This window comes from Dermacentor albipictus, chromosome 1, assembly GCF_038994185.2.
Source record: "Dermacentor albipictus isolate Rhodes 1998 colony chromosome 1, USDA_Dalb.pri_finalv2, whole genome shotgun sequence".
NCBI lineage: Eukaryota > Metazoa > Arthropoda > Arachnida > Ixodida > Ixodidae > Dermacentor > Dermacentor albipictus.
This window is the reverse complement of record NC_091821.1, coordinates 424,293,245-424,320,298: the sequence shown is the minus strand read 5'-3', so window position 1 is coordinate 424,320,298 and position 27,054 is coordinate 424,293,245. Positions and strand designations below refer to the sequence as shown.

At 44.4% G+C, this 27,054-nt stretch overlaps 2 protein-coding genes across 3 annotated transcripts in view; both read left to right on the top strand.

Annotated features, from left to right (window-relative positions):
* viaf (viral IAP-associated factor) overlaps positions 1-10,904 on the top strand; it is a 31,473-nt gene extending 20,569 nt beyond the window's left edge. Inside the window, exons 5-6 of the mRNA XM_065425762.1 lie at positions 2,331-2,539; positions 7,077-10,904. Of these exons, the coding sequence (XP_065281834.1) occupies positions 2,331-2,539; positions 7,077-7,204 (337 nt within the window). The 3' untranslated portion in view covers positions 7,205-10,904. The remainder of the gene's footprint in view (positions 1-2,330; positions 2,540-7,076) is intronic.
* A 3,879-nt stretch (positions 10,905-14,783) lies between these two features.
* RhoGEF3 (Rho guanine nucleotide exchange factor 3) overlaps positions 14,784-27,054 on the top strand; it is a 424,581-nt gene continuing 412,310 nt past the window's right edge. For both annotated transcript variants that reach the window (XM_065425752.1, XM_065425737.1), the window contains exon 1: positions 14,784-15,038. The gene's annotated coding sequence lies outside the window, so the exon portion shown is untranslated. The remainder of the gene's footprint in view (positions 15,039-27,054) is intronic.

Below are 27,054 nucleotides of genomic sequence, written 5' to 3'. Positions count from 1 at the left end.
TGTTACATCTAATTAGTCCTATACATTCGTAGCACCTCCTCTCTCCAGAGGATACCGCTGTGATAGTTGTTTCGTATAGCACATGCCTCTCGGCCCTTGTGTTTCAAGGGCTCTGGCGAGGCAGTAGTGCTCCTAGACAATTTTAGCATCTCACATATTTTGTATATGGCATCATTTTTCCCAATGCATTTTAGTGTTCATAGTACACGTCATTAATCATTGCCATAATTTTATTATGCATAGATTTTATGCCATTTGCAGCAACGTCTCTTAGGCCCCTTTACAGTCTTGTCACATTTGCTTCACAGATCCCATTAGACCACTACAAACTCATTAACACTACATTGGTGCTCTTTGGCCATACCTGGCCCTTGCGCCATTAAACATAAAGCATTCATTCATCATTTCTTCGTCATTATACGTCAGATCCGCATATTTGAGTACAAGAAGCTTATCTTGAGCAAGGCATTTGCCGTTGAAAACGTGCCCAACTTGGTTATGTGTTCTATGCTTGCAGATGGCCACTAAACAAGAAAAGTGTTCTTTGCAGACACCAACAAAAGCTTTCATTAAACTTATTCCCAGAGCCTACGGGATCCACATACTTTTTTTTTTCATCGCTTCATATTATATGTCTCACACGTTTGGTGAACGTAGAATAATGACATAAACATGGCCAACTAGTCTTATTAATAAAACCCAACATTTCAAATCTATTCTTGCTACCTCATCACAGGTCACTTAAACAAGCCCTAGTAGATTTCTATAAATGCAGCGCGCAATGCTTCTGATGGTTGTCACGGGAGTGCACCTTTCAAAGACTGCATTTTTGCAGCATCTGTAAATTCCTTATCTTTACAAATAAAAACAGCAACGCATATAAACCCAAGGGCATGTTTGTCGTCTTTGAAAACAAAATAAAATATGAAATAGCATGATGAAATTTTGAAGTCAAGAGATGTAACCTAGCTGTACTTCTGGACATCGAATAAAGCTTTCCAGTGTAGTGCCATGGTGAGACTGTTTCCTATCAGCGTGCCAGTATAAGACCATCTGTGCATGCGTTGAAATCTCAACTGGTACACATCGTGGTAAAGGATAGTCCATCATGCTACGCAAAAACATCTGGCTGGATTATGCATAATGCACTGCACTGAGGTCCAGAACATGCATGCACTGGGGCTGCTGCTATCACATAATTAGCCTGCGCAGAAGCGCATTGCTGTAGTGGATCAGGCCAGTAAACCAAAAGTCCCAAGAGGACCTCACCTATTGTAATTTCTGTAGTTCTCATCTTACCTTTCTGTCATTGCTTCTATTATTCATCATTGCACTGAGCTGCATCCTCACTATTTGTAGACTCGCGTATACTGCATTTTGGAGGTTGGCTTTCCCACAAAGCTTAGTTGCCTAGTGGCTGAGCTTATTGAATTTTAGAGCACAAGATAGAAAAAAAGAATCTTACTTTATCTAAGGATCATGGTCCTAAATATAACTTCAGATGCTTTCACATACTGTAAGTTCATAAAGAAAAGCAAAAGCACTTTATATAGTGTTTATACAACAGTTGCTGAAATTTTTGTCGACCAGCAAAGGCTTCCTTTTAGACCCAAATGACTAGCATCATCCAATTGTTTTCCTGGTACCAGAGAATCGGTAGCTCGCTTTGTTCACAGGCTCATGGAGTGCAGACTTGGAAGGTTTAGTTCGAGCCTCAGTGGGCCTAAATTAAATTTTTTTGCTTATCTATCCCACAAGGCAGATTATATGTAGCTTGTTATAGTGATTGCATCTCTCTGGACATTTCTCAACACAACTGAAAAGCATACTCCTGCAGGAAAACAGAGAGAATGAAAGATTCAATTACTTCATATTTCATACGGTGAAACATACACATCCTTTAACAAAAGTTCAGAAAGCACTGAAGCTATCACCAGGCTGCGTGCCTGTTTCCTAGGGAGTGTAAAAAGAACTCTTATTGTCATAACGGTTCAGGGGTTGAAAAGAATAATTTTTATAAGACTTTTGAGCCCTGCTACAATGCCAAGCAACACCTGTCACCACTCATTCAATTCCTTCAAGATTTTTCTCAGATGCTGTACTAACTCGGAAAACCAGCTGTTGATGATACATATCTCAGCTAAATAGCCAGAAGTTAGTCTGAGGGGAAATTATGTCTGTATAACAGAGCAGTACCAAGGCCACCAAAAAGTAAAGATATGTTTGTTAAAGTTATAATTGCTTTTATAGCTGATGTGTTGCTTCTGTGATGAACACTTGCCTTGTCTTTTCTTGCATCTGTTCTCACTGGAACCCTTCCTTTCGTGCAGCATTCCATACTGCACACTGATCAATCAGCACCTCAACCAACTAGCGCCAAAGTTCAGGATGACCAAGTTCCTAAGGAGTGTGTCGTCCAACTGCATCCCAAACTACCCAGACCACAACCTGCCGACCATATTCGTGTATCGCGATGGCCAACTGAAGAAGCAGTTCGTCGGACCCAACGTGTTTGGAGGCATGAAGTTGAAAGTAGACGGTACGTCAAGTAATACTAGTAGGAGTAATTGCTTTTACTCAGACACCACACCATGCAGTGCCTTCAGAGCAATGTTTGTGTAATATTGCACTGACTTCCTCTTCCGAGATACTCAGGCACCCGCCTTTGCGCAGCTGCTGCCAATTCCAAGAGTACTCAGTTTATGTTTTCAGCATACTCACTGCCTCCCCAGAGGCTACTTGTGCAAAAAATTACATTGAGTGCCTGTTGTGCCATCTATGAAGAAATCATATAAACACACAACAAACTTGTAAGTTAAACTTCTGACGGCAGGTTGAGCAAATACCTCAGTGCTCTGTTGCTCTGTCACAGCAGGGCAGCCATGGGGAACCAGTGTGGAAGGTCTGTCCACACTTTTACAGGCGAAGAGATTTATGAATACTTGATAAATTATGAATTGAAAGAACAGGCTTCTATGTAGCATGAAATGTTCACAGAACCAACATGTGAAAATACCTGGCAGGGTCTTTGTAGCAATTGTAAAAAAAAACTTGGCAGTCAAAGAGTTTGTTGTATGCAGTCCTATCTGTGCACCTCATATATAATCCTCAGGTAACAACTATAAAGTGGTGGTGCTGCTCTTACATCACTGTTTACAAAATGCCGCTAGTGACTATATTCTTTATTCATTGTCTTCTATATCTTTCTTTCTTTTTGAAATCTGGCGCAAAAGATGCAGTAAAGAAATGTGTTCACAGGCGTATGCGAATCATAGCAACTCGGACACCGAAGACCGTGAAGTTGTACAGTAGACTTCTATCAGTTTGACTCTGGTTGATTCATTTTTTAAGTTAATTCAATCCTGGCAGAAGGTCCTGACCGGGCCACAAGATAGAAAAGCCGCCCAGGCATTTCTGCGTGCCCAAACTATCATTATTTTTATCCTAAAATTGGCCTTCGCCGGACGATTCGAATTTGACCAGTCGGCACGCACGCGCCTGACCTCTATGGTTACCACAGCAGTGACTGCTTTAGTAGCAGCATCTGTCTCGACAGAGCTCAGGGGACAGTGAATACATTGAACACACATCCTCTCCTGTCGAAAACTCCTATTTTTGGCCTGCCTTAGGAAGATTTTCAAGCAATAATTATAGCTCATAATGTCTGATTATAGCATTTATCCAATTCCAGCTCAAACAGTTCTTCTTTTTTTCTTCTGAAAAATTGGGTCAAAATTGCCTGCCCGATGAAATCGGACCATATAACTAAACCACCTTTGCTGTGTTCGTGTGAGTTACTGCGTAACATACATGTATTGTGGCAAAGCTGACTTTAGAAAACTGGCTGCCATTGCATGTATTTGACTGTTGCCCATTGCTCTTGCTGAAAAATCGAATGCACATTAAATTTCTACTTTGTTTAGGAGCTTTAATGTCATTTCTTCGTTATTTTTCAACTTTTGACTCAGAAAGTGGGTGCACGCTATATTCAGGGGCATGTTAGAGTCGGGAAAATAGTGCCAAATCAATCAGCGGTGTGTTTCGCTGTTTTTATACATCTTGATTAATTCAACCCACTGGCTGATTCATTCTCTTTCACTGGTCCTGTCAGGGTATAGTTAAGTGAAGTCAACCGTGTAAGGAAGTTCCCATGCCCTGCAGAAGTGCTTGGGATCTGATTTGCCACTGCCCAAAATCTGCCCAAAACTTGAACACTTTGCTATATCTGGTGCAATTCCTTTGCTATACCCGTGCCTTTGCACATGCTTCACTATATCCGAGCACATTACTTCTATATGCGCTCTCCGTTATATATGATGCATGTTCCTGCATACTGCACCAGCTCTAACGATGCCGGTGTCTGGCAGCACGTTCCGACAGTCTTGTAGGGCTGTGCTGCTAGCTGTTCTTGGTGATAGCTCGTCATGGATGCTGGTGTCAGACTGTGCATTCTTGCCAATGCCCTGGTCATACAGCTACTTCAGGAGTCCAACACAGGCTGCATTGCTGGCTCTTTTAATGTATTTATTTGTATTAATGAACGTGCGTAAAGGCAGGCTTCCAAATAAATATTAAAAAAGAAAGCAAATTTGTGCTAATGCTTAGCCCATCTTATTTTAGATTGAGTGGATTTCTCTGAGAAATAGATTTATTGGTATGCTAGAGACAGGGAGACACCAAGATCACAGCACAGGGTCTTTTGGGCAAGTGGAGATAGTAAAGGGCAGAATTTTCTTCCGTTTCTCACACTGCTGCTTATGCTAACATATTGCTACTGTACACTCTCTCTTATGATCAAGACTCCAGGCAAGAGGAGGTCAAATAGAAAGCCTTGTGTACACAGCCTTTAAAGTTCTGCAGGAATTTGGCTGAGAGACAAGGACAGAAGGAATCTGAGCTTTCAGTGTTCAGGAAAGGAGAAAAACGAAGCATGAGGGTAGCCATGATTAAAGGGGAGACCTTACAGCGCAGGTTAATGGCCAACTGCAACGAAGTTTTGGACTGTGTAAGAAGCCTAATTTCACATAGTGTAAATATATATACACGCAAAATTTTGATGTTGAAGTAGGAGTCGATGCATCGCAAAAAGCTTGTAAAAATAGCTGTTTATAATACCGAAATGAAAAAAAAAACACTGCCATTACCATTCACCGAGAGCAACGCATGACCTAGAACATGTGGCCCCTGAGCATGACTTCCAAAGTTGATGCAGCTCCCTGCAGCACGCTGAGAAACCTCAGTGGCAACATGCTTGGGCTTGCATCATATGAGCTAACCACCAGGTGCATGCATCATGTGCTTAATTGCTATTTAAAGGCTTATAATAAGAAAATTAGACAGTTACCAGCCTTGCAGCTTTGCCAAGTTTGCTTCAGTAGTATATACTACTCATCCATAGCTAATTTAGCCAAAATGACGTACCGTTGCAGCTGGCCTTTAAAGGTAAATGCTTGAAATACATTCTTAAATGTCATTTTTTCTGCCTGCCTCATCCTTAACTAGCTACCTGAAGCTTGGAAGGCAGTGTCACAAAGATCCCACTGAATCAGTTCACTTGTTTTGATATTGCCTTATGTGCATCATGTTCTGCACTTGTGCACTACTGCAGCAGCATTGGGGTCGTGTGAGCTGGGGAGCTGGTGTCGACGTTGATTAGCACCTGCAGTTCGAGATCGGAGTTTGTCTGGAACCTAGGCTAACTTCTATTTACGACTGCAATTACTAGCTTCTTAACGCATGTGTACACCTTTCCACTGTTATGAATTTATTGAGGCCCAATTTTTGCAGCTTGCTTGCGATTGTCATATAGACACCAATAATGTTACTATTGTTTGTTTGTGTCGTGCTTAGGGCAAAAGTTATCTTTAAAAGATACAACTGCAGTCACTGGTAAATTTTCAGAGACTGATATTTTTTATCTACTCGATTGTTGGGACATACCTGCACCACCACCACACACTCCGTGAAACCATTTTATAATGGCAGCTGGTTGTTTGGCTATCAGTACATGAATATTTCATGAATAGTGTCTTTTGTCTGTGGCACAGATCACTTTAGCTGAGGGTGTAAGAGTGCTGCCCATTCACAGCATCTCTACAGAACAAAGCCTGCAGATTATTTTCTAAATCTTATGTAATGTTTAGTATCTTTCCCAAATTTTTAGTATTTTTTGCTTCGAAGTTAGTATTTATAAAGCTTTCAGGTTGGCAGATCTTCGTGTTTGATGTAGTGTCACCATCCCTGGTGCATGAGTACAGAGCACAACGTGCACACAATGGTAGCAAGGCTAACACAGCACTTTAAAAAGTATCTGCAATATACTGCTTTGGCTTTTTGGATGCTTTGGGTACTTCGGTACATTGAAAAAGCCGAAGGGGAGTAAGGCAAGCAAGAATTGGTCAATGGTATTCACTTTTAATTTGCTGTAGCCTCCCTCTTCATTGTGGCAAGCTGCCCTCCTCCGTTCTTCTCGTTTATTAAATGCTGCCTTTCTGCTGTATTGACTCGAACCATTCTTTGCCTCTTGCCAGGCACTTTGCTCGAGGCAGGTTCTCGTCTCACCTCATTTGAGGCCTTCTCAAAAATAGAAAATGTGTCTGGCACTGATATCTGAACCAGAATTTCTGAGTGCAATAGCCGCGTCCTCTGCCCATTAGGCCACAGATGCATCCATGTAGTGAGTGAACGATTGTCAACGTTACCACTATCCTTTCCTTTGGCACTTTGAGACAATTGGTGAGTGCATCATGTCACATAGTAACAGTTTGCTGATAGAAATGAGAGAAGCTGCATATGCGTCAGTTTTCCCCAATGGCCGTGTGGTGAGAGCTTGGGGTTGTGGAGAAGGAGATGCAAAAAAAGTGGCAGTTGGGGTGTAGGTATGCCACGAAGAAATGAGCTCGGGAAGAGTGCGTCCTCGTCTGGAAATGCGAGGCCAAATGCTTTGCGCAAGTCGCTTCCAACATGAGTTGGACATGCACAAAGTTTTTAAAAATGTGTTCCTACACCATTTAGCCCAACTTTAATATGTTCTCTAGCAAATGAGTTGCTTTGTATCTCCTGTCCACATTTTCCAGAGCTGGAGTGGATGCTTGCAGAAGTTGGCGCAGTTGAAACGGACTTGGAAGAGGATCCCAGGCCAAAGACAAGGGATGTTCTCTTAAGCACCCTGAAGGCAAACTATGATGACGCTAATGACTGGTGAAGCAGACTACTCTCCCAGGCTCTGAAACATCTTTATCTTGGGACATATTGGTCTTTTGCGGCCTTCCCTTAATCATGGGGTGATGTGGACATCTATGTGAACTGTAAAGATCGACACAGTCTTTCTACATTGTTCATTTGTGGCCAAAGCAACCTGTGCTTTTGTGTTGGAAATGAAGTGCGTGCCTGTTCTCTGTACCTTTTTAATGTAGCAACAGAATGGCCTTTACTGTGCAATTTTCTATCAGCTGAGTGGAGACGGCAAACATGTATCAGCCATTGCAAGGCACCGGTGATTAAGTTTTGTAACCCTGATTTTGCATTTGTTCTGCATAGGCAAGTTACTTAATAATGGAGATAGTGGCGAACAAGCATCCAGTCCTGAATCATGCGACCATACCACTGATAATGTTGCAGTGCCACAGATGTCGTAGCGTTATTGCTTACTTAGGTGTCTCTTGTTCGATCTTATTTCATAACGCAGTGCGGTCCTTTGTAATGCAGTGCATTACAAAGTATAGCCTCGACCAGACATTGCAAAAACCTATGTAGACCCACTGAGCTGGTGTGGGAAACTGAAGTGGTGCCTTTGACAATTGCGTCATTTTCTCATGTATCAAGGGATACATTGTTTTCTTCTGCCCCTCTTTACAAAGATGCTAAGGATGGGTGAGAGAGGGAGAGGAGGAGAGGGAGCCAGAGAGGTTAACCAGAATAACTTTCTGTTTACTACCCTTCAGGTGAGCAGGAGGAAACAGGCTACACAAGGGGGCGAGAGTGCAATGAAAGAGGGGAAAAATTGATTTTCACAGATAGGTTCCGGTAAGCAGCAGTGCAGGAGAAAGGAGCAAAAGAATGACAATGAATGTGTGTCTGTGTGTGCAGTGTGAGGAGGTCTTGGGCAGATAATCAAGGAACTCGTTGGAATGTGTAGCTAAAGTGCTTAGTCTGTGACGCTGTGGCTGCGAGATGCAATCGTGAGCACAGAATGCTGAGTGAAAGAATTTGACTGAAGTCACTAGACAGTGCAGTAACAGCTCCCTTGAGATATTTCACTGAGGAATGAAATATAAAGTATTGAAATGAAAAGTATTGTCTGTGCTGTCCTAGCATCACATGTCGGCAATAAATCTGTAACATTACTTACTTAGGAAATGTAAGGGGGTTAACCAAGAGGCCCGATTTTATTAGTCATAGCATAAGAAGCCAACAAACACTGACACCAAGGACAACATATGGGAAGTTACTTGTGCTTAATAGATGAAATAAAGAAACAATAAATTAATGGAAACAAAAGTGGATGAAAAAACAACTTGCTGGAGATGGGGAACGATGCTGCAACCTTTGCATTACATATGCGATGCTCTACCGATTGAGCTACCGAGGCGCATTTGCTTTCCTAGTAGAACCCTGGGAACGTTAGCAACCGCCACCACTCATAAACCTTGGTGGCGGATGTGGAACATCCTTTCTGCTGCAGGTGTCGCGAGAATGTAATCTTTTTGGGTGAAGGCAACTGTGGTGTCATTCCTCACCTGCGGCAAGTTGTTTTTCATCCACTTTCATTTCCATTAATTTATCGTTTCCTCACTTCATTTATTAAGCACAAATAATTTCCCCTATGTTGTCCTTGGTGTCAGTGTTTGTTGGCTTCTTATGCTATGACTAATAAAATTGGACCCCTCGGTTAACCCCCTTTCTTCTCGTTTGGTACATAACGAGGGTCTTGAATCCTGCAACATTGACGCCTTCAGGTAGCATGTGTGGGTTTATTGACCGATTGCCTTCACCAAAAACGATCACGTTCTCATGAAGCCTGCGGCAGAAAGGTTTGTGAGTGGTGGCGCTGTCTAACGCTCCCACGGTTCTACTAGAAAACACAAATATCCAAGAAAGTGGATGCGGAAACGGTGCCGCAGTAGCTATATTGGTAGAGCATCGCACGCGTAATGCAAAGGTTTGGGGATCGTTCCCCACCTGCGGCAAGTTATTTTTTCATCCGATTTCATTTCCATTAATTTATTGTTTCTTTATTTCATTTATTAAGCACAAATAATTTCCCCTATGTTGTCCTTGGTGTCAGTGTTTGTTGGCTTCTTATGCTTAGGGAACGTAAGTGATGTGTGCACCTAATTGCCCGCATAGGAAGAAAATTGTTTTTCTAGACACATGGGCTAATGAGACCTGCTGCACAGCCAGTGCCAAAAAAGTTTACGGGACGTGGGTTCCATGCACTTTCCTGGTTAGGGACATGCATCAATAGGGCTTGATTGCAAAGACGTCTTTGTTCTTGATTTATGTACACATTGAAAAACCCCATGAAAACAAAATTAATTTACATCTCTCATTACCACGTACCTCGTTCCCAGTTGATGCTTTGGAACAAGAAATCCAAAATTAATAATCATTCTGTCTTGCATGTGAGGGCTGCACATGTTGGCAATGCTGCTGTTGCTCGCTGTGTTGGCAATGACTGTGCTAGAATTTCAAAGTACTAGAAACATTTCAACATGATCCTGCAGTAGAAGCTAAGTAATGAGGATTTGTATACCACTCGAAACCAGTATTTAATTCAAAGTCAATGCTGTAACCAAATTTTGCTCAATGGCAAAATCAACTCATAAAACAAACCTTCAGAATCAATCTTGGCTCCTTTAACCGCTATTTACATGTAGACGGTAGCTTTACCTTCCTTTTTATTTCATATCAGATTAATAGTTGTTTTGCATCGCAAAACATTTGTAAGTTAGTTCAGTTTACATACAAGCTGAATGCTGATTTTAACCAAATTTGAACTATAGTGCATGATGCAACTGGGAGTGTTTGTATGTGTAACACGTCTGGTGATATCGAGGTATGCATGTGTAAGCCTTCTCATGTTCCCAAGTGACACGAAAGAGAAAGCAGTGGACAAGGCGCAGCTGTGCTCAGAACACGTATAACATCATAGAGTAATGCCAGCATAAGTAGGCAGTAGCTGGACTCAAAAATTTGAGAAAAATTGACTGACAAGCTAGGCTAATTGTCATTATGAAACTGCAAGCACTTCCCACTGCTACTGCTTGTGCCAAGTCACTCATGCCTAGGTCATCTGCTCCGTACAATTTGACATAAGTAAGTTCTTGGTGGTGAGCATAAATAATCTGTCTGAAGATAACGATCAAGGGTGCAGATATTAATCCTTGAATTGAATTTGCATAACACCTGTGCAACTCCCAGTCTTCCTGTCTGACTCATAAATCTGTGATGTCAGTAAGATCAGATATGATTCAAATTTCATTGTAATCTGTCAACCTTGGAAAGCTGCTTCAGTTCTTGAGTATGCATGCCAAAAGATCCAGCAGTTTTCTTTTAACGTCTTTTAGTATTGTGGAGTAGCAATATCTTTTTGTAATGTGAGTGCCTTGGATATGTATTTCACACAGTAATTAAACTTGCTGACAGTATTGTCCTCCACCTTTGCACTCTGTGCTCTCTAGTTCATACTTAATGCTAGCCTTGTACTTTTGTGTTGTGTCGGGTAACATACCATATTCATCACACGGCAGTTGCTCCAAGAGACGTCTAGTGAAATTATGTTGCGAGGTTCTGTCTTTCGGCGTATTGTTGGCTGCGTGTGATACTTCTGGAGACTGTTGGATGCATATTTCATTGTTCTATTTATTGCACAGGGAAATTGAATAAAAATTTCACAAAGAGTTGGTGTTGCCTTGCTTTGTTTTGTATTTAGAAAGCACGAAAAATGCTGGTCATTCTCTCTGTGTCGATATACTGGAAAATTTGTCTGTCATGTTGTCATTCATCATGATAGCTCTGGCTCGAGATGTGTACATGAATATTTCATCTGATGCATTAATGGCTTGAAATTTTCATATGGCTTTATGCACTAAACTGAGCTTGCTATTGAGTGCTAAGTGTTTATCCAAATGTGATTATTTATACCAGTGACCAATTGTACTATAATACCTCTATGCATAAATTGGAGAGAGACAGGACAGGGATGTGCACATGAAATAAGCTGCTGCTGATGATAATGCATATATCTGAACACAAGAACAGTCTGAGCAAAGTAAAGATCATTGTTCTTGCATGACAGTGTTTAGCAGCCATTTACACACAAACATAACAAATTATAGTTTTCTGTTGGACTATAGCTGCTTCTAGAGTCTTCAAATGCCATATTCGCACTGTACAGATGCCTCCCTGTGTATTTTGTGCGTATTTATTGGCATGGAAAAGCTCAAGTTTCGGAAAACATCATGCCAAATTGACGTTTTCAAATGAAAACACTGCCAGGATTCAGTGAATGACTGACGCAGGGTACTAACAAGGCTTTTGAATTAATTTGCTTGATTCTGGCATATATGCCATCATGGATCCCAGCCATAACTGCTGCATTGTAGCTTCGGCTGCAACAAGATTTGATGTCCAGTCAATTGTTTGTTGTTTTGGAACACATTCTCTGGTCTTGCCAACAGTTTTATCATCTATGATAAAAAAGCCCTAGAATGAGTTCTTGTGTACAACTTTTGGCATCCTTGACCTTATGACCTCGCACATTTAATCCACATGTGAAATGCCTGGATTGCTGTCAAACTAAATGCCAGAATATTTAGCCTCCTTCGTCTCTGCCATCATTTCCCCTTTCAGATGTTTACCTAGCAGTAAGGGTGGGAGAAAATTTGAAGTTTTGTTAGGAATATGATATTACACATGAACTATTCATATTTACATTTGAATATGAACTATTCAGTAGTATTGAATATATGAAAATTACCATATATTTCGCAACAACTGACTGTTTAAGTTTTGTTACTGTTCTGTCTGCTAGACAAAGCATTGCAAATTATCAGAAGTGAAATGAAAAAATATTTTGTAGGATTGCAGATGCAAAATGGATAATGCAGGTTTTGTTTTCCGTTTTGCAATGAAAGGTAGGAGCTGGATTTGGGCAGACATACTTGAAAAAAAAGCAGCGCAAAAGAGACGAAGACGAAAGGAAGACAGGTACGACGCACAAGTGCCCGTCTGTTGTACCTGTCTTCTTTTCGTCCTCGTCTCTTCTGCACTGTTTCTTCTTCTATGAAAGACCTACATTACAACCTATGAGAGTTACTTGTATTGTTATTTATTGTTTTGGCAGCTATGTAAAAATTTTTTACTTTCACTCTATGACCAATCATGTTTTAATTGCAATGGGCCCTTTTACATGTGTTAAGAGAACACATGTCCTTCAGAATTTTGTGTCTTTCTTTTTATAGAACTTCTGATCGTGTTTTGGCAATAATTTATTTAGTGTTTTTGTAAATCTCCATTCTATACCATAGCCAGTCATTCTTGGAAAGCTTGTTTGCAACCACGCTCTGATGAGGTTGAGAGGCTATTTGTGCTGTTTTTACTGATAATTAGTGATTTTAGGGAAGAAATGTTAAAGCTTATTTTTTCCTCTGATAACTGTCTATTTTAGGCTTATCATAAGGTATGGTACCTAAAGCACTATGCAGAAATAATTATCTCAACTGGAAATACTTATGTGTGTCTGCGTTTTACTATTCAATATTTGATTTGATGGTCTATACTTACAATTCGTATTCGACTCGTACTCGAAAAATGTGATGTTCTACCACTTCCACCTAACAGCTAAATAAATTTGTCTTCTAGGCATGATGTTAAGAGACAGAAAGAGAGCGGTTTGGATCGGAGAGCAAACGGGTGTAGACTATATAAGAGGAATAAAATCGAGCTGGGCAGGTCATGTAATGCGACAGTTATATAACGGTTCGTACCAAGAGAAGGAAAACACAATCGAGGATGACAAAAGACTAGGTGGAGCGATGAAATTAGGAAATTCGCTGGCGCTAGTTGGAATCGGTTGACGCAGGACAGGGGTAATTGGAGATCGCAGGGAGAGGCCTTCGTCCTGCAGTGGACATAAGACAGGCTTATGATGATGGTGATGATATCCTCTGTTTGCAGCAAAAAAATGTGAGGTCTGTCCTGTCTTCAGGAATGGCCAGCTTTACTCTTGTGAAATGTTCTTTATCAATAATGTTGCAATATGAAATTAATTACACGGATTCCAGAGAGCTACTCATGTTATTTGAACCAATACATTTGTGGCCGTGAAAAAGAAAGGGTAATTTTAGAAATGTACTTTGTCCAGAAGGTGGTTTAGTATGTCTATCCAGTGTTTCCTACCAGCCTCCTTTACTTATTACAAGGCCACATTAATTCTTCAGAATCGCTTTGTGGTTAACGTCAAATGTCATCCACTGTTTGGGGTAAGACATTCATAACTCTGACTTCTCACGCCCAGCAAGCATAGGGTTCAGCTTTGACCATGAGCTCAACTCGATAATAAAGAATGACACTGGAGATTTTCCCTTTCTGTGGAGTTTGCAGCAAAGGCAGTTAATTTAATTTGTTAACAGCATGCTCATTTAGGCTGGTTAGTACAAAACAGCAGCTTAAAACAGCATGTCACAGAACAGGACACAGCGAAAGAACCACAGGACGGATCGCTGACTAGCAACCAAATGCTTGCTTTCCAGGAGCAATTTCTTGATCGAGTACACAGCCCATCTTCCTGGAACTTGGCTGCCATTTTTCTAATTTACAGTGTCTTCATTTTCACACAGCAGGTCCACATCATGGCACGCTAGTTTCGGGATGTGTAAACACCCCCCCCCCCCTTCCGATGTCATCCCCTTAGTGCCCTGACAAGCTTTGTGCGGTGGGCGCACATCGGTGGCTCCAGTGTGTGTCATAGGTGGCAATAAGAGCGGAGGAAGCGTCTTGATTGTCCTGAGCGCAGGCGGCGAGTTATCGGTGTATTTCTCTAACACTTACGAACCAATCCCATGACGAGGAGGGGGAGCACAATGAGTGGCAGCCGCCTCCTTCCCCTTCGAAGTGACCTGGATGCGCGGTGCTGGGTGCCCACTGCGTTGCCACCTGTGTAACTTTGCTGTAACGTAAAGAACATTCCTGGAGCTTATGATAACTTACAATCATGCTCAACTGCGGGAGGCGGCAAGGCGTTTCAAGAGCATGGGTTCAATGCACGCCATGTGCTTGAACTCGTCAGGCCTGCTGCTAAGAAAATTTGAAAATGCAATAACCGCGACTGTGTGCGAAATCCGTCATCGGTACGAAGCAAGCCTAATGATTTGGAATATTGTCTCTGCCATAGTGCGCAAAAGAAAGCGGCAGATATACCTGTGTGCACTGACAGCAGTGAAATTTGCTCCCTTATATCGTAATAACAGTGAATTGTAGGAACTCGGATTTTAAAGAAAGTCCGGTCGTTTGGCAGAAACTGCAGCATAGCAGCGGTGTACATTTTGTTCTCATCTGTATGAAATTAGCAATACATACTTCTCTGAGGGCAACGTTCCTTTCAAATAACTGTGACTTTTTACTTAAACTAAGCTGTTGTGCCTCGGTGTTGACAAAATGATTACCGCAATTCAAAATCGCCGCTAGTATTTCGAAACCGAAACGCGCCAGAACGCAGTTTCGTTTTCATTCGAGCGTGGCCGCGCCCCACGCGGCTGTTTTGCAAAACGAGTTTGGAGAGAGTGGCGCGCAGCAGCGAAAGAAGGTTGGCTGGTCGAGCAGGCGTGCGTGAAGTCACCGACGTTGGCTCGCAGGTTGTGCTCAGCGTGTTGTTTTCTCGTGTGCTTGTGCGAATCCCTGCGATGTGACCACCGACGTATATCAAGCATTGTGGTTGGAGTTACCTTCAGAGGATGTACTGCTCAGACGAGGATTATTAACCAGGCGAAGACACCGTCATCCCGTCACCTCGCATTGGTCACCGGCCCACACACCAGGTAAGAGCCGGCGGCAGGTTGTCATCACCGATTTGTTGTCGAGGGAGATCCTTGTTTGGGCGCGCATTGGAATGTTGTCTATGGGAAGGCGAAGCTCCTGTCGGGCAGGTGTTTCTAAAGTCGTGTGTGGACTCTGTGGAAGCAAGGAACCGCAGTGGCGGCTTTGTGCTGATGTTTGAAATTTCACAAGATTGGTGGGATGCCCGGCCGAGTGCAAGTCCAGTTTGCGATCACGTGTTTCGCTTGACTGTTTTCACTAAGGTGATCTCGTGCCGGTGCGCGTAAGTTTAATTTACAGTGCGAAGTAAATTCTCTTAAACGTGTCGAAACGACTATCGGTGAGAAACGTGGAAACACGAATTCTGAATTGCTTGGAGTGACGAAATTTCGATGAGCTCAAGTTCAACCGACTGCACCAGCGCATGAAGTGGCACCCGACATTCAAATGCGCTGCAGCATGCCCCATTCGCACTATTTTGTCTACATTCTTCCGGAACGACAATGCTGCTTTAGCACATATTTTGATATCTTCAGTCGTGAACGTGGCTGGGGGGGGGGGGGGGGGGGGGGTCGCGCGACGTACTCGTACATGTATAGGTCAGTGTAGTTCTTGTGCACAGAACTCAACAGATGGGGACTTTTCTGTGTTTACGTGATCATTGACACGATTTCCTTCAGATGTCTTCTGAAAATCCAGCTGACTCGGGACCCACGGGAGAGTTGATCCGGATCCTCATCAATTTCAGTTCGCACCATTACAAGGCACACGCTTGTTCTTCACTTATCAATTACATCAAGGCGATTTTTTTTTCTTGCGGTGCATTTTCAAAAGGAATGTGACATCAGCAGATTCCGAAAACTCGCGTGAACAAATTGTTGAGCTTCTCTGGTGTTCCCTTTCTCTCGCTTCCTGTACAGGTAAGCATTTTACGACTCCCAAGGCATCGCCAGCGATACGTTGCCTTTCTGTACTTATTAGCATTCCTCGCGCGCTCAAAGAAGCCGTCTTCGAGGAAAAAGATATACTATGACAGAAGATAACAGCTTGCGCAAAACGCGTAAGCAGCTTTCTCAAAGCGTGTACAACGCGGCGGATGAAGCGCATACCACCTGATTCATACGGGACGTTTTCGCTTCAGCCGTTTTCGTCTGTGAGGTAGGCGGGGGCATTTCGCTTTCGCACTCCTTCCCCTCGCGCTGTACTGGCGCTCGGCCAAGCCAACGGCCAGCGCGGTGTCGGTTGCCGGTAGGATCACCGCATCGTTTTGATACAGTGCACCTGTCACGATCGGCCAGGATCGCGGCGACAACAATGCGCGCTCTGTGTGGGATCGCGGCTGCAACCGCCTGCTCGCTTATTCTCCCGTCACGTCCTTGGGTCTGCCAAGTGCGGTCAGTCACTGCGCGGGGCGTGACTCCAGTGTTCGCGGCGCTCTTTAGTAGAATATGTTGTGGAGGCGCCGTGAGAGTTCGGACAATTTCGTCGAAATGGACGGACGTGCCCAGCTCCTTTGTTTGTTTTTGGGCCAGTCAGTTGCACCTGATGTCGGGGCGCCGTGCCTCGCGCTGTTTATTTTCTTTAGTCTTCCGATAGAAATTCGCGTTTCCATCCTTGCGCATCGTCAACCGTATGCAATTGTTGCTTTGTGGGTTCTGTGAGCGACCACCCACTTTGTTTTAGCCATGTAACAATGTGTGACCGTTGGGGTTGGAATGGCATGTCGTGCCGCGAAGAGAGAGAGACGGCGAAGAAAGTCAAAGCCTAGTGTATTTAATGGTTTCGTGGTACCCGCAGAGCGCCAGAGAGAGATGAGTACGAAAACAAAGCCGGCGGTTCATTCAAGGTCCGCTCGCGTGCATCTTGCGACGTCGACGATCAGGGCTGGAAAAGTCGTCTTGTTCGTGTACGCAGATATAAGTGGTTGCATTCTACTTTCCCAAGAATCATTCCAGTAGTGCTTTAGCTGTTATAGTGTTTTGCGCAGACGTGTTCATTTTGTCGTCACGTCTAACTCTCGTAACTACAACTATGGAAGCTCAGTAGAACTTGTCTCAAAGCCATTGATGTCTGACTCAGCGCATATACAGTGTATATATAATCTAGTACACTGTAGCGCATATGTGGCCTCATGAGAGCGTGCGTGATCGTGTGTAGCAATATATATATATATATATATATATATATATATATATATATATATATATATATATATATATATATATATATATATATATAAAGCGAAATTGAAGCCAAAGAGTAGTGAAGTCATGTTTGCTTAGCAGAAACCCTGAGACGCGCCACTTTCGAGATACGATGTGCACTGCAGTCCCAGTGTACAGTTTCCAAAACGCGTAACCCTAACAGTTCGCAGCAATCTTAACTGGATCGAACACCGAGGCAATCTTTAGCAGATGTTGGGGACGCATATCTCGAAAGTGGTGCTAGTTTCGCAGTTATAGCATTTGCCTTAAAGTACACAGTTGACAAAAATAATTAGCACATTTTAGGTAATTAGCCAAATTACAGTCACAGTTTTCTTGTTCCTAATGTCCGCCTATAGCTTATGTGCAAAAACTACTGATGTTTAGATGCGACAGCCTTTTTTTTTTTTTGCATATCCCGCGTAATAAGAAGCATAAAAAAGGAACAAAAACAAGGCAAAAATGCACTGGTATTCATACGAATAATCCATGTCTATGGCAGCAGTACAGCAATACAGTCTTTTTCTATAACCATCGTGCCGCGCAATAATATATATATATATAATATTCAGTTTTGCTTTCTTACATGTGCCCTAAAGTAAATAATTAGCGCAGTTATGTAATTAGCACAATTATCGTTGAAACTTTCCTTGACGCTAAGGCAGGTCAATCCACGTAGCCTATCTGCAAGAACGGCAGGGGCCTACAGTTTCTCTTAAGACAAAGTGTTCCGCATAAAAAGAAACACCTGGTATAACGTGGATCTGGAAGAAGAAAAAAAAAATGTAGCTGGAACCCAGCGCTGGTTCAGTCGTTTACGGTGTTCCACCGTCCTTTTCTCGCGCTGTAATTTTGTAACCGTGAGTTTACGATTAATTCGTTACCAACCGAAACCCACGCTTTGAGACGCATTTGTTCACATTAAAAGCGTTCAGCTAACGTTTTGCCAACTGTCCGTGTCGCGGTCCGTCGTCTCTAGAACTTCACGTGCAGAGCACAGCACGGGACTCGCAAGTGTCATCAACGACTCGGGTCATCAACGGCGACATTACACAAGGCATGCGGACCGTGACTGAGGTGAAGGCGACACTGTCGCGGCTACGAGGACCTGACTAGTCCCAGATGCGCAATACTTGCTCCTGCCACAGCGCTTGCGTTGTTAGTGACAGTTGCGCCGAGGGGCCCCGGACTCGCCCGCAGCAAAAGCGCGTGCGGAGAGGCAATCTTCTCGCCTGCCCGTCTCGTTGATTTCGTCGTCTGCTCGCGTTACACACACGCACGCCTCTGGGTTACCGCCTCGCTTGTCAGTTTTGCCGGGCCGCCTATCAACCAGGAGCTGCAATTCGCGGTTGTGTCGTAGCTACTATGGTGCTATCCTGGGTCCTTGTAGGAAGTTTTGAAGCCACTATACAGGTGCGCGTGAGCAGACATGTCGTTTTTTGTTGATTCAGAGTGCCGCAGATTGGAAAGGGAAAGTGTGATCGTTTCTCTTCCGGTCTTCGCATCCCGTCAACACATCTTATCATTCGCAGAGTGTTTTGGAAAACTCCACTGTTCGTCGGGAAAAGCTAAAGGCCGGAAAAAAGCCGGAAAGTGATTTTCTTCTTTTTTTTTTCGGAAGCCTGGCTTTAGTTCTAGTGGCTTTTTTTTTATACATTGCTGGAGCTATGAGGCGCACTTGCATTAGCCTTCGAGTTGATAGTATGCGGGAGATACAACTTCAGCGCAAGGTTCTTTAGGCTCATTACACGTGTAGTCGTCTTCTCCTTTGGTGTAGTGCGCTTCCTTTTTTTTGTGTGTGTGTGTGATCGCCGAAGATGTTAATCCAATTTTTACTGTTCTGATGCTATATATGTCATTATTTTCGCGCAATTTGTGCGTTCCGCGGTTCATCGCAGTGCTCGTGGCACTACAGGCGCCCAGTCTGGCTGGCGCTCCAGCCCCTTTACGTTGAATCTTTCTCGTGTATAACCAGAAATACAAGCAAGCTCAAACTTCAATCGTCTGCTGCTATGCTGCTTAGCCTTGTCCTAGTTGCGTTTTCTTTGTGTAACAGAGCTCATCTCCGCCGGCTGAGACGTCTAGCTACAGCGAGAAAGTTGTGCTTGGAAAAAAAAAAAAAAGAAGTGGGCTTGGAAAATGAGTATGCTCGGAGACGAAGCGTGAACGTGAGTGCGGCTCGCGCCTCAGCGCAAATTATTCGCATTCGCAGCGTGATGCCCCGTTCACACTGAGACATTCGGCGTCTGGAGCGGCGCCCAGTTCGGCAGAACCCAGTTCGGCGGCGGCGAGATCCGCCGGAAAAGCCCCTTCCGCGCCGATCGCTCCCGTACCGATTTTTGCGGCAGCTGCCGCCGGATTGCCTCGCCGCCGCGCGGCGCTGACCAATCGGGGAGCGCGAAACAGAACTTCCAAAGATGGCGGCCGAGTCTCACGTCATGTCGCAGTCGTCGCAGTCATCAAAGTTCGCCGCGACATCCACATCCGAAATGCTGATCGAACTGGTGCGCAGCCGCCCAGTCCTCTACGATAAGCGCCACTTGAAGCACAAAGACAACGTGCAGAAGGACGACTTGTGGCACAACATCGGTCGCGAGATTGGTGGGCGAACCCACCAACGCCGCTGCCGCCGTCTCCTCGGCGAATGCTTCTGCGCGTCATGCATCGCCAGAAAGGCGCTTGCCAACAGGCCGAGCAGTACTGCCTCTTCTTGCTCGGGGTTCATCATTGTCTTTCCAAGCAATGGTGGAGACGCGCAACATAAACACACGAAATCGACGCGAGCGGAGACAACTGCTGCGCAATTTCGAGCCGCGCGAACATCCGGGACATCCCACGCTTGATTGGAGGTTGGCATTTTATGGGGCAGATGGCGCTGTATGTCTTTCCGGTGGCGCGGTCCGCAAGCAGTGTGAACTACGCGATTTTCGGCGGCAGGAGAATTCCATTCGCTGTAGACGCCGGATTCCTCAGTGTGAACGTACTCTGAGACGCTGTGCGGGCGTAAAGGTTTGAGTCATAGACCGGTTTACACCATTATTCGCTTAAAAAGGGTGTAAGGGTGTGAGTTATGAACCGATTTACACCCTTATTCACTTAAAAAGTACGTAAGGGTGTGAATAAGAGCCGCTTTTCTCCAAGTAGTGGGACGAGTGGGCGAAGGTAGCAGACACCGATGGGGCGTCTTTGTCGTGGGCGCTTTGCTTGCGGAGCTAACAAAGTCTTCCTTCGGCTGTATATACGTGGCGCTCCGGAGCTTCCTCATCCTGCCAGCGCGGCTGGAGAAACCGAAGTGTTCCCGAGTATCACAAGCACTGTGTTGGAAGACGCGAGACGAGAAAAAGGAAAGCTTGGTAAAGTGCAGGAAGCCGTTTTACTTATTTCTTTTTTCTTTCTTACTTCGTGGGGTTTAAACGAGGAAAAATAATTGTGGAAAGCGCTTGGGGTGGGGCAAGTGGAAGTCCAAAAGGCTTTGCACGCACTCTATGCTCTTCAGTCTCTCTTTTTCTGTCTGCGTTCTATTCTCTTAGCCTCAGGCTAGCAGCTACATGAGTTACAGGCACGCCAATGAAAAAAGAAAGATGTTTGAGCTGCATTAGCAAATTACCGTTCTAACAATGGCGAGGAAAGTCACTCTTGCCGTGATAGCAGGCCTGGCGGGAGAGAGAAAGAGGCGAAAAAAAGAAAGAACGATAGACTGGTGGCGCCGCCGCCTTGAAGTTTCCGCACCAGTACGCCGTGATGTCATGGATTTTGACGGCGTACGTTTGCGCCGATAGGTAATCTTTTCTCGGTCAAGGTGGAGTGCCATGTGTTCTGAAAGAGCCAAAGACTGAACCTGGCAAGTTTCGAGAACCTTTACTGTGCCACGATGGCCAAAATGCGAAAAATATATTTTGAAATCTGTGACGCAACATTGGGGATGGGCCGCGGCGTTCGTGTTCGGACGGGGAAAGAAAACGAACTTTGTACTTCAATTTTCTCTGCTAATATGCAACCTTCTGCTGCTAAATTGACCAGAATATATATTTTTAATATTTTTGGTTGAGCGAATACTTCATCAATATAGACTGATATAGTGTTCCTGTTCAATGTCCCTTTATTAAACGCGTTGATTTGTCACATGCGTGGCACAAATCCCTTGTGGGAAGCCCTTGTGGGATATGCGTATCAGGGTTTGTTAATGACCGCGATCTTCATTTTGGTTCGCCAGAAGTGGACATAAAGATGTACCTGTAAGAGAGAAAATAATGCCGCTATATATTACTCCACTGCTCATGGCAGCTTCATTTTGAGCCGAATGCCTGCAGGTTATTTTTTCATCTATTCACAGATATATGTGGTAAGCGTCATATAAGCCACTTATCCTTCATAAAGCCGAGGAAAAGTCGAAAGTGTGATGCCTTGAATACTGAAAGTGCTACTCAGGAAAGTGGACGATACTATGTGCTAACTTTAGCCAAGATGCGCAACGAAAACAATGATTTAAAAAAACACGATGCAAGTTATAACCAGCGGTACTTGGTCGTCAGACCTCCGACGACCTATATAATACCGTCGGGTTTAGTAATTGTGTCTTGCATATTGATTTTTTAAAACTGTTTTTCTTTTTCGTTAAACAGCTTGGCTGACGTTAGCTGGGACACACTCCTCACTACTTCCCTTGCCAGGTACGCGCGAGAAGCGACTGGTGGAATTGGTGTAACAGGTTACTTTTACCGCCAGGTAATGGCAGGACCAAGTACGAACGCGAGGCGATGATTGCAGCAACCGTCCCATAGCTGCGCTACGGGAAGGCTGCGAACGCCGCTTGTGCGGTAATGCTTGAGGCTCGTCCCGTGAATGAGTGCTGATCCGGCCCGACCGCAGTTTGCAAACGCGAGACGCTCTGTGCCCAGCCAGGCCACTGTGGCGGGAACACGGAAGAGAGGTTGCCGAGCAGCAGATAGGCCGTGCTCGTCCCCCGTCAGGAACCGGTGTCGTGATCTCCATCGCTTTGCGAATTGCGTCTCGCGAGTCGTGCACAACGAGGACCTCGAAGTGTTGCAGTGCGGTAGCGTACGTGGGTTTACTGGGCTGTTCATAAAACATCGCACTACTGTCGCACGACTGTTTAAAAGTTGCTCCACGCGAAAGAAGCTGCGATCGTGTTTGTTGTCGCGGAAGCTTACTCACTCACTTCCGACAGGCATGGACAGGGAAGCCTCCATAGGCGTGGCTGCTACTTTCCAGCACTATGTGCGAGTACAATGCACTCTGACGCATGAAACCTGGCGCGACTCCCAAGGTGATTCATTGCAATTGGGTAGCGCGAAGCGATATCAGTTCGTTCCGCTCCTGCGCTGAACGCGCTTAACAATGTGTGGCACGAGCGTACGTGATCCAGGTTTATTAACTGAGGAGCTCATGTCACCTGTGCAGGCTAATAGTTTTCATTATGCGTGCCGTAAACGCGTTACTGAACGCCTCAGATCTGTATAGTGCTCGTCGGACAGCAAGGTCACTGTTGAGCAGAGTATGGTAATTAGGGTTCGGCGTTTTCTCTTTAAAAACGAAAAATAGTACGCTGAATAGTTTTCTTTTCCTGCGATTTGGTTTGAACCGAAAAAAGGCTATTGAAAGGAAATTTGTCTGAGAGCTAAGCCGACGATCGACGCGCGGTTGCGATCGTACGCGTGCTGAGGTGCAGAAGTAGCCTGGCGAAATCTGTATACAGGTCACCTACCTGCCTGTCGCCCGAGTATATCTTGACTCTTTTCTTATTTGCATATATTGTGCCTGTTGCTACGACGAAAAACTGGGAACCGAGATATATACGCATGCAGAGTTGGTCGGGAGAGCTTTTTTGGCCCGGGTCCCTGCTGTCTTCGCGCTTTGGCCCACCACGGTTTGTATATGAAGTGTTTCCGAAAGCTCGCTGTTCGTGCGCGCATGGTGGAGCTGTATGTACCCGCAGAACGTTGCGAATAAAGCGGAATTCTATCTGTGCTCGGGTATCAAATTTTATTCTCTTAATTTCTGCATGGTCGCATCGTTATTGACATATATTGCGCCTGTTGCTACGACGAAAAACGGAGAGCGGAGATGTATACGCATGCAGAGTGGGTCGGGAGAGCTTGTTGGTCCGGGTCCCTGTTGTCTTCGCGCTGGGCCCAATGGGAAAATTCGCTGTTCATGTCGCGCGGTGGAGTGTGTGTACCTGCAGAACGTTGCGAATAAAGCGTCACTCTATCTGTGCTCGGATGTTAAATTTATTCTCTCAATTCCTGCATAGTCGCATAGTTATTAACGGCTTCTCGAATGCCGTGGAATAACCCTATGGCAATGGCGTGTTCCTCTGCTGTGCTCGAAGTCGTGGGCTCGATCCCCACCGCTCCGGCCGCGTTCGATGTGGGCGAAATTAATCAAACTAAAAAAAAAGAAAGAAATGAAAAACGCTCGTGTATTTAGATGCGCGGTCAAAATTAATCTGGAGTCCCCCTCCCTTCCTACCCCGCCACTACGGCATGCATCCTAATAAGACCGTGGTTTAGACACTTAAAGCCCCGGAATCCATGTTAAATTGTGTTATTCTGTGTATTGGATGCAACTGTACAGTGAAGAGTAGGATGTGCTGCAGCAAATTTTAGCTTAAAAAAAAAAATAGGGAACCAGAAATTCAGAAAGGAAAAAAAGAACGAAGAAAACTGTAAGCTGTCTATGCCGAAAAAACGACCAACTGAAAAAGAAAAGAAAACGCCGGAGAAAATTAATGTAGAAAAATAAAATAGAACAGGAAAAACAGAATACAAACTGAGAACGCTGAACTCGAATCATAATTTAGCTGCACGAGGCGAATTTGCCGATCAAGGTCTTACGGACAAAATTTTTGCACACGTCCCTGCCCCCCTCTTCTCTATATTTAGATTTTATTTTTTTATCAAGTAGACGACAACGAGTTGCCTTGTGCTGCGCCGGCTCTTTTCTTTTTGAACCCTATTGGCACCCTCTTGATCTCCAGTTAAGATCCTCGTGCACGCTTTCTGAGCGTTGCAAAATACATATGGCTGTGCTGTGTATCGTTACAAGTTGCTTAGAAAACAGCGCGTTTCTGAAACCCTATAGTCTTCTCAAAAACGTCTAGAGCAACGGTGTCCTACTAATTTACGTAGACTCGCGCGCTTCCTCGGTCCTCACAACGTAGCGACAAGGGTACCCAGCTTTGTGCATGCGGTTAGGGCGAACTAGGTTAGGGCAAACGAGCTCATATACGTCCCTAGTTCAGCCGTCTGTGCTGTTCGGTTCTCGTCCTTTTGTATAGCGCGCTATTCTCCGCTGTCCGTTCCACAACGGTTTGGTGACTTTAACTATAGACTTCGCTCCTTTGTACTTCTGTTTTCCGTGCTGTATACACTCCGTTCTCTGCTACTACGCTGTGCACTTCTCGCCCCCTTGCACCATCCGCCTGCTGGCTGATGTTCAGGCGTCAGCCGTCGGCTAGACAGTTTGCGGGGTTGGCAGCAGAATTTCTATTTTATTCGGTCTTCTCGCAGAAAATAAGCAGAAGGAAAAAAGAAACATAAAATGCTGTTCGGCACTCCACAACCCCCCCACCCCCCACCCCCCCACCCCTTGTGCAGCCGGGATCACCAGCCCGGCGCGCCTCTTTCACCTGACTCGAGTCCGCCTTCTGGACAGTTTGGAGCGTGGTGGAGCTGTGTGCACCTACAGAACGTTGCATATAAAGCGTCATTCTATCTGTGCTCGGGTATCAAACATATTCTCTCAATTCCAGCATAGTAGCATCGTTATTGACGGCTTCTGAGAAGCCGCGGAATCGCAGCATTAAATTAGGCTGCACTTCAAATTATGCTTCCGCAGTAGCGAAGCGCTTCCGCTGCTAACTTCGCAGGGGACTTTGTAAGTTAATAAAAGACGCAAAAGCGAAATACAGTTGTTGAATCCCCTCCTCCTCCTCCTCCTCCTCCTCCTCCTCCTCCTCCTCCTCCTCCTTCTCCTCCCTATGTTTCCGCACCAGCTCTGTCGTGACTTAATGAATTTTGACAGCGTCTAAGCAAGTCGAGGTAATTGTTTGTTGGTAAAGAAAGACTGCATTGGATTCTAAAGGAGCCTGACTCAACCTAGCTAGTTTGGCGTTACTCTTAAAGCGGTGTATCTCTGAACAGCACAAATAAACGTTTTCGTATTGAGTGTAACTTGAAGCAGCTGGAAGACTAGGACAGCAGTTGAAAGCAAAGACAAGAGGACGAGCGCTGTACGGCCAACTGAAAAATTTATTGCAGGAACAACCAGCTTTATAAGATGTCAAAACACACACACCAGCAATAACCAAATGGCTGGAAGGCATGCGTACTGCCTACAAGTAAAGGAAGTGCTTATCCACAATATTTATCTCAAGCTTTGTTTGTGACGCTGTGTTGGCACATTTATCTTCTGCTTTAACAATGCAGTAAGCTTCTGCAATTCTCTATTTTTTCTTTTTGCGTTCTTTAGAAACCTAGTAACACTGAACGTTGGAGTACATGCGCATCTGTTGCAATGATCAGCTAATTGGCTTCCGTACCTGTTTTTTTACAGGCACGGTAGCCAATTAGCTGATAGGCATTGTTCTCCTAAGCAGCAACCGCATGGAATGCATGGAATTTCGACAACGTGTGATCGACGCGGAGTGTTTATAAACCAAGAATGATTGTACTACTTTCTAAATTATACGCAAAGAGTAAATGTTTGTGTGTAATTTGTTTTTCCTGTCGGAAAACGGTGGGAATGCCAGAGAATACAATGTGATTTTGTAACAACTCACTGACGTCATCGGCCATACTAAGGTGACACGCGAAGCTCAGAACGGGAATTTGTGGCTTTCATTTTCAGCGCTAATTAGCTAGCCTTCTGCGCCACAGAATGACTGATAGAGTTTTGAAAGAATAGTTTACTCGTCTACTCAATGTTGATGTCTCTCTGTATAGTATCTAATAAAGACTGCAACTGGCAAGATAAAAAAAAATAAAGGGTACGATGCGCGTAACGTTTAATTGGTTGTTTTTTGTTTTGTCTCCATTGAACATAGATCTCAGCGTGGACACATTTGATTGCGAAATAAGGAACATATATATAACGTAATTTATTTTTTACTGATTTGCCACTCCGAGAAGGAGGAAGCCGGAAAGTTTGTGTGTTCAGTACGTGCTTTAATATGTGGAACTATATTTCGCTTTGAGCTCAAACATACGTAGTGCAAGAAATGTCTCTATTTGCACAGGGTGCCTATTTTATTTGTTATCTCTGTATGTTTGAGGCGGCGAAAGGAAGACGGCTACATATTCTTATGGAGCACGATCTGTTTGCGGCCTTCACAAGAAATTCAAACAAACAAAAATGATACAAACTAAAGTACCGTAAACCTTCCTTATAACGAAGTGAATGGGCTGGGACATCTACCTCGTTACAAGCGAGAATTTTTTTTTTTCAAAATGAGAAAGATGGAGAGGGAGATACAGAGAAAAGGGGAGGGAAGAAAGGAAGCATGGAGGTCAACTTGAAAACAATCCGATTTGCTACCCTGCGCTAGGGAAAATGGATTTAAAGAGATAGTAAGGCAGCCGGCGCACAATGTTGAAGCGGCGCAAGTCACCACCATAGCCTAACTGCTCTAGTTCCCTAATTAACTGAGACGAAGAAAGCAGTCTACTCGCAGGCCCGTAGACTGCAGGAAGCAAACAAGCGCTCTGGTCTGTTTTAGAACACACGTCTGTTGCGACCACTATCCAGCTATTTGTTGCTCTGACATTCGCAAGTGTCACGGGAATGGCCGTGA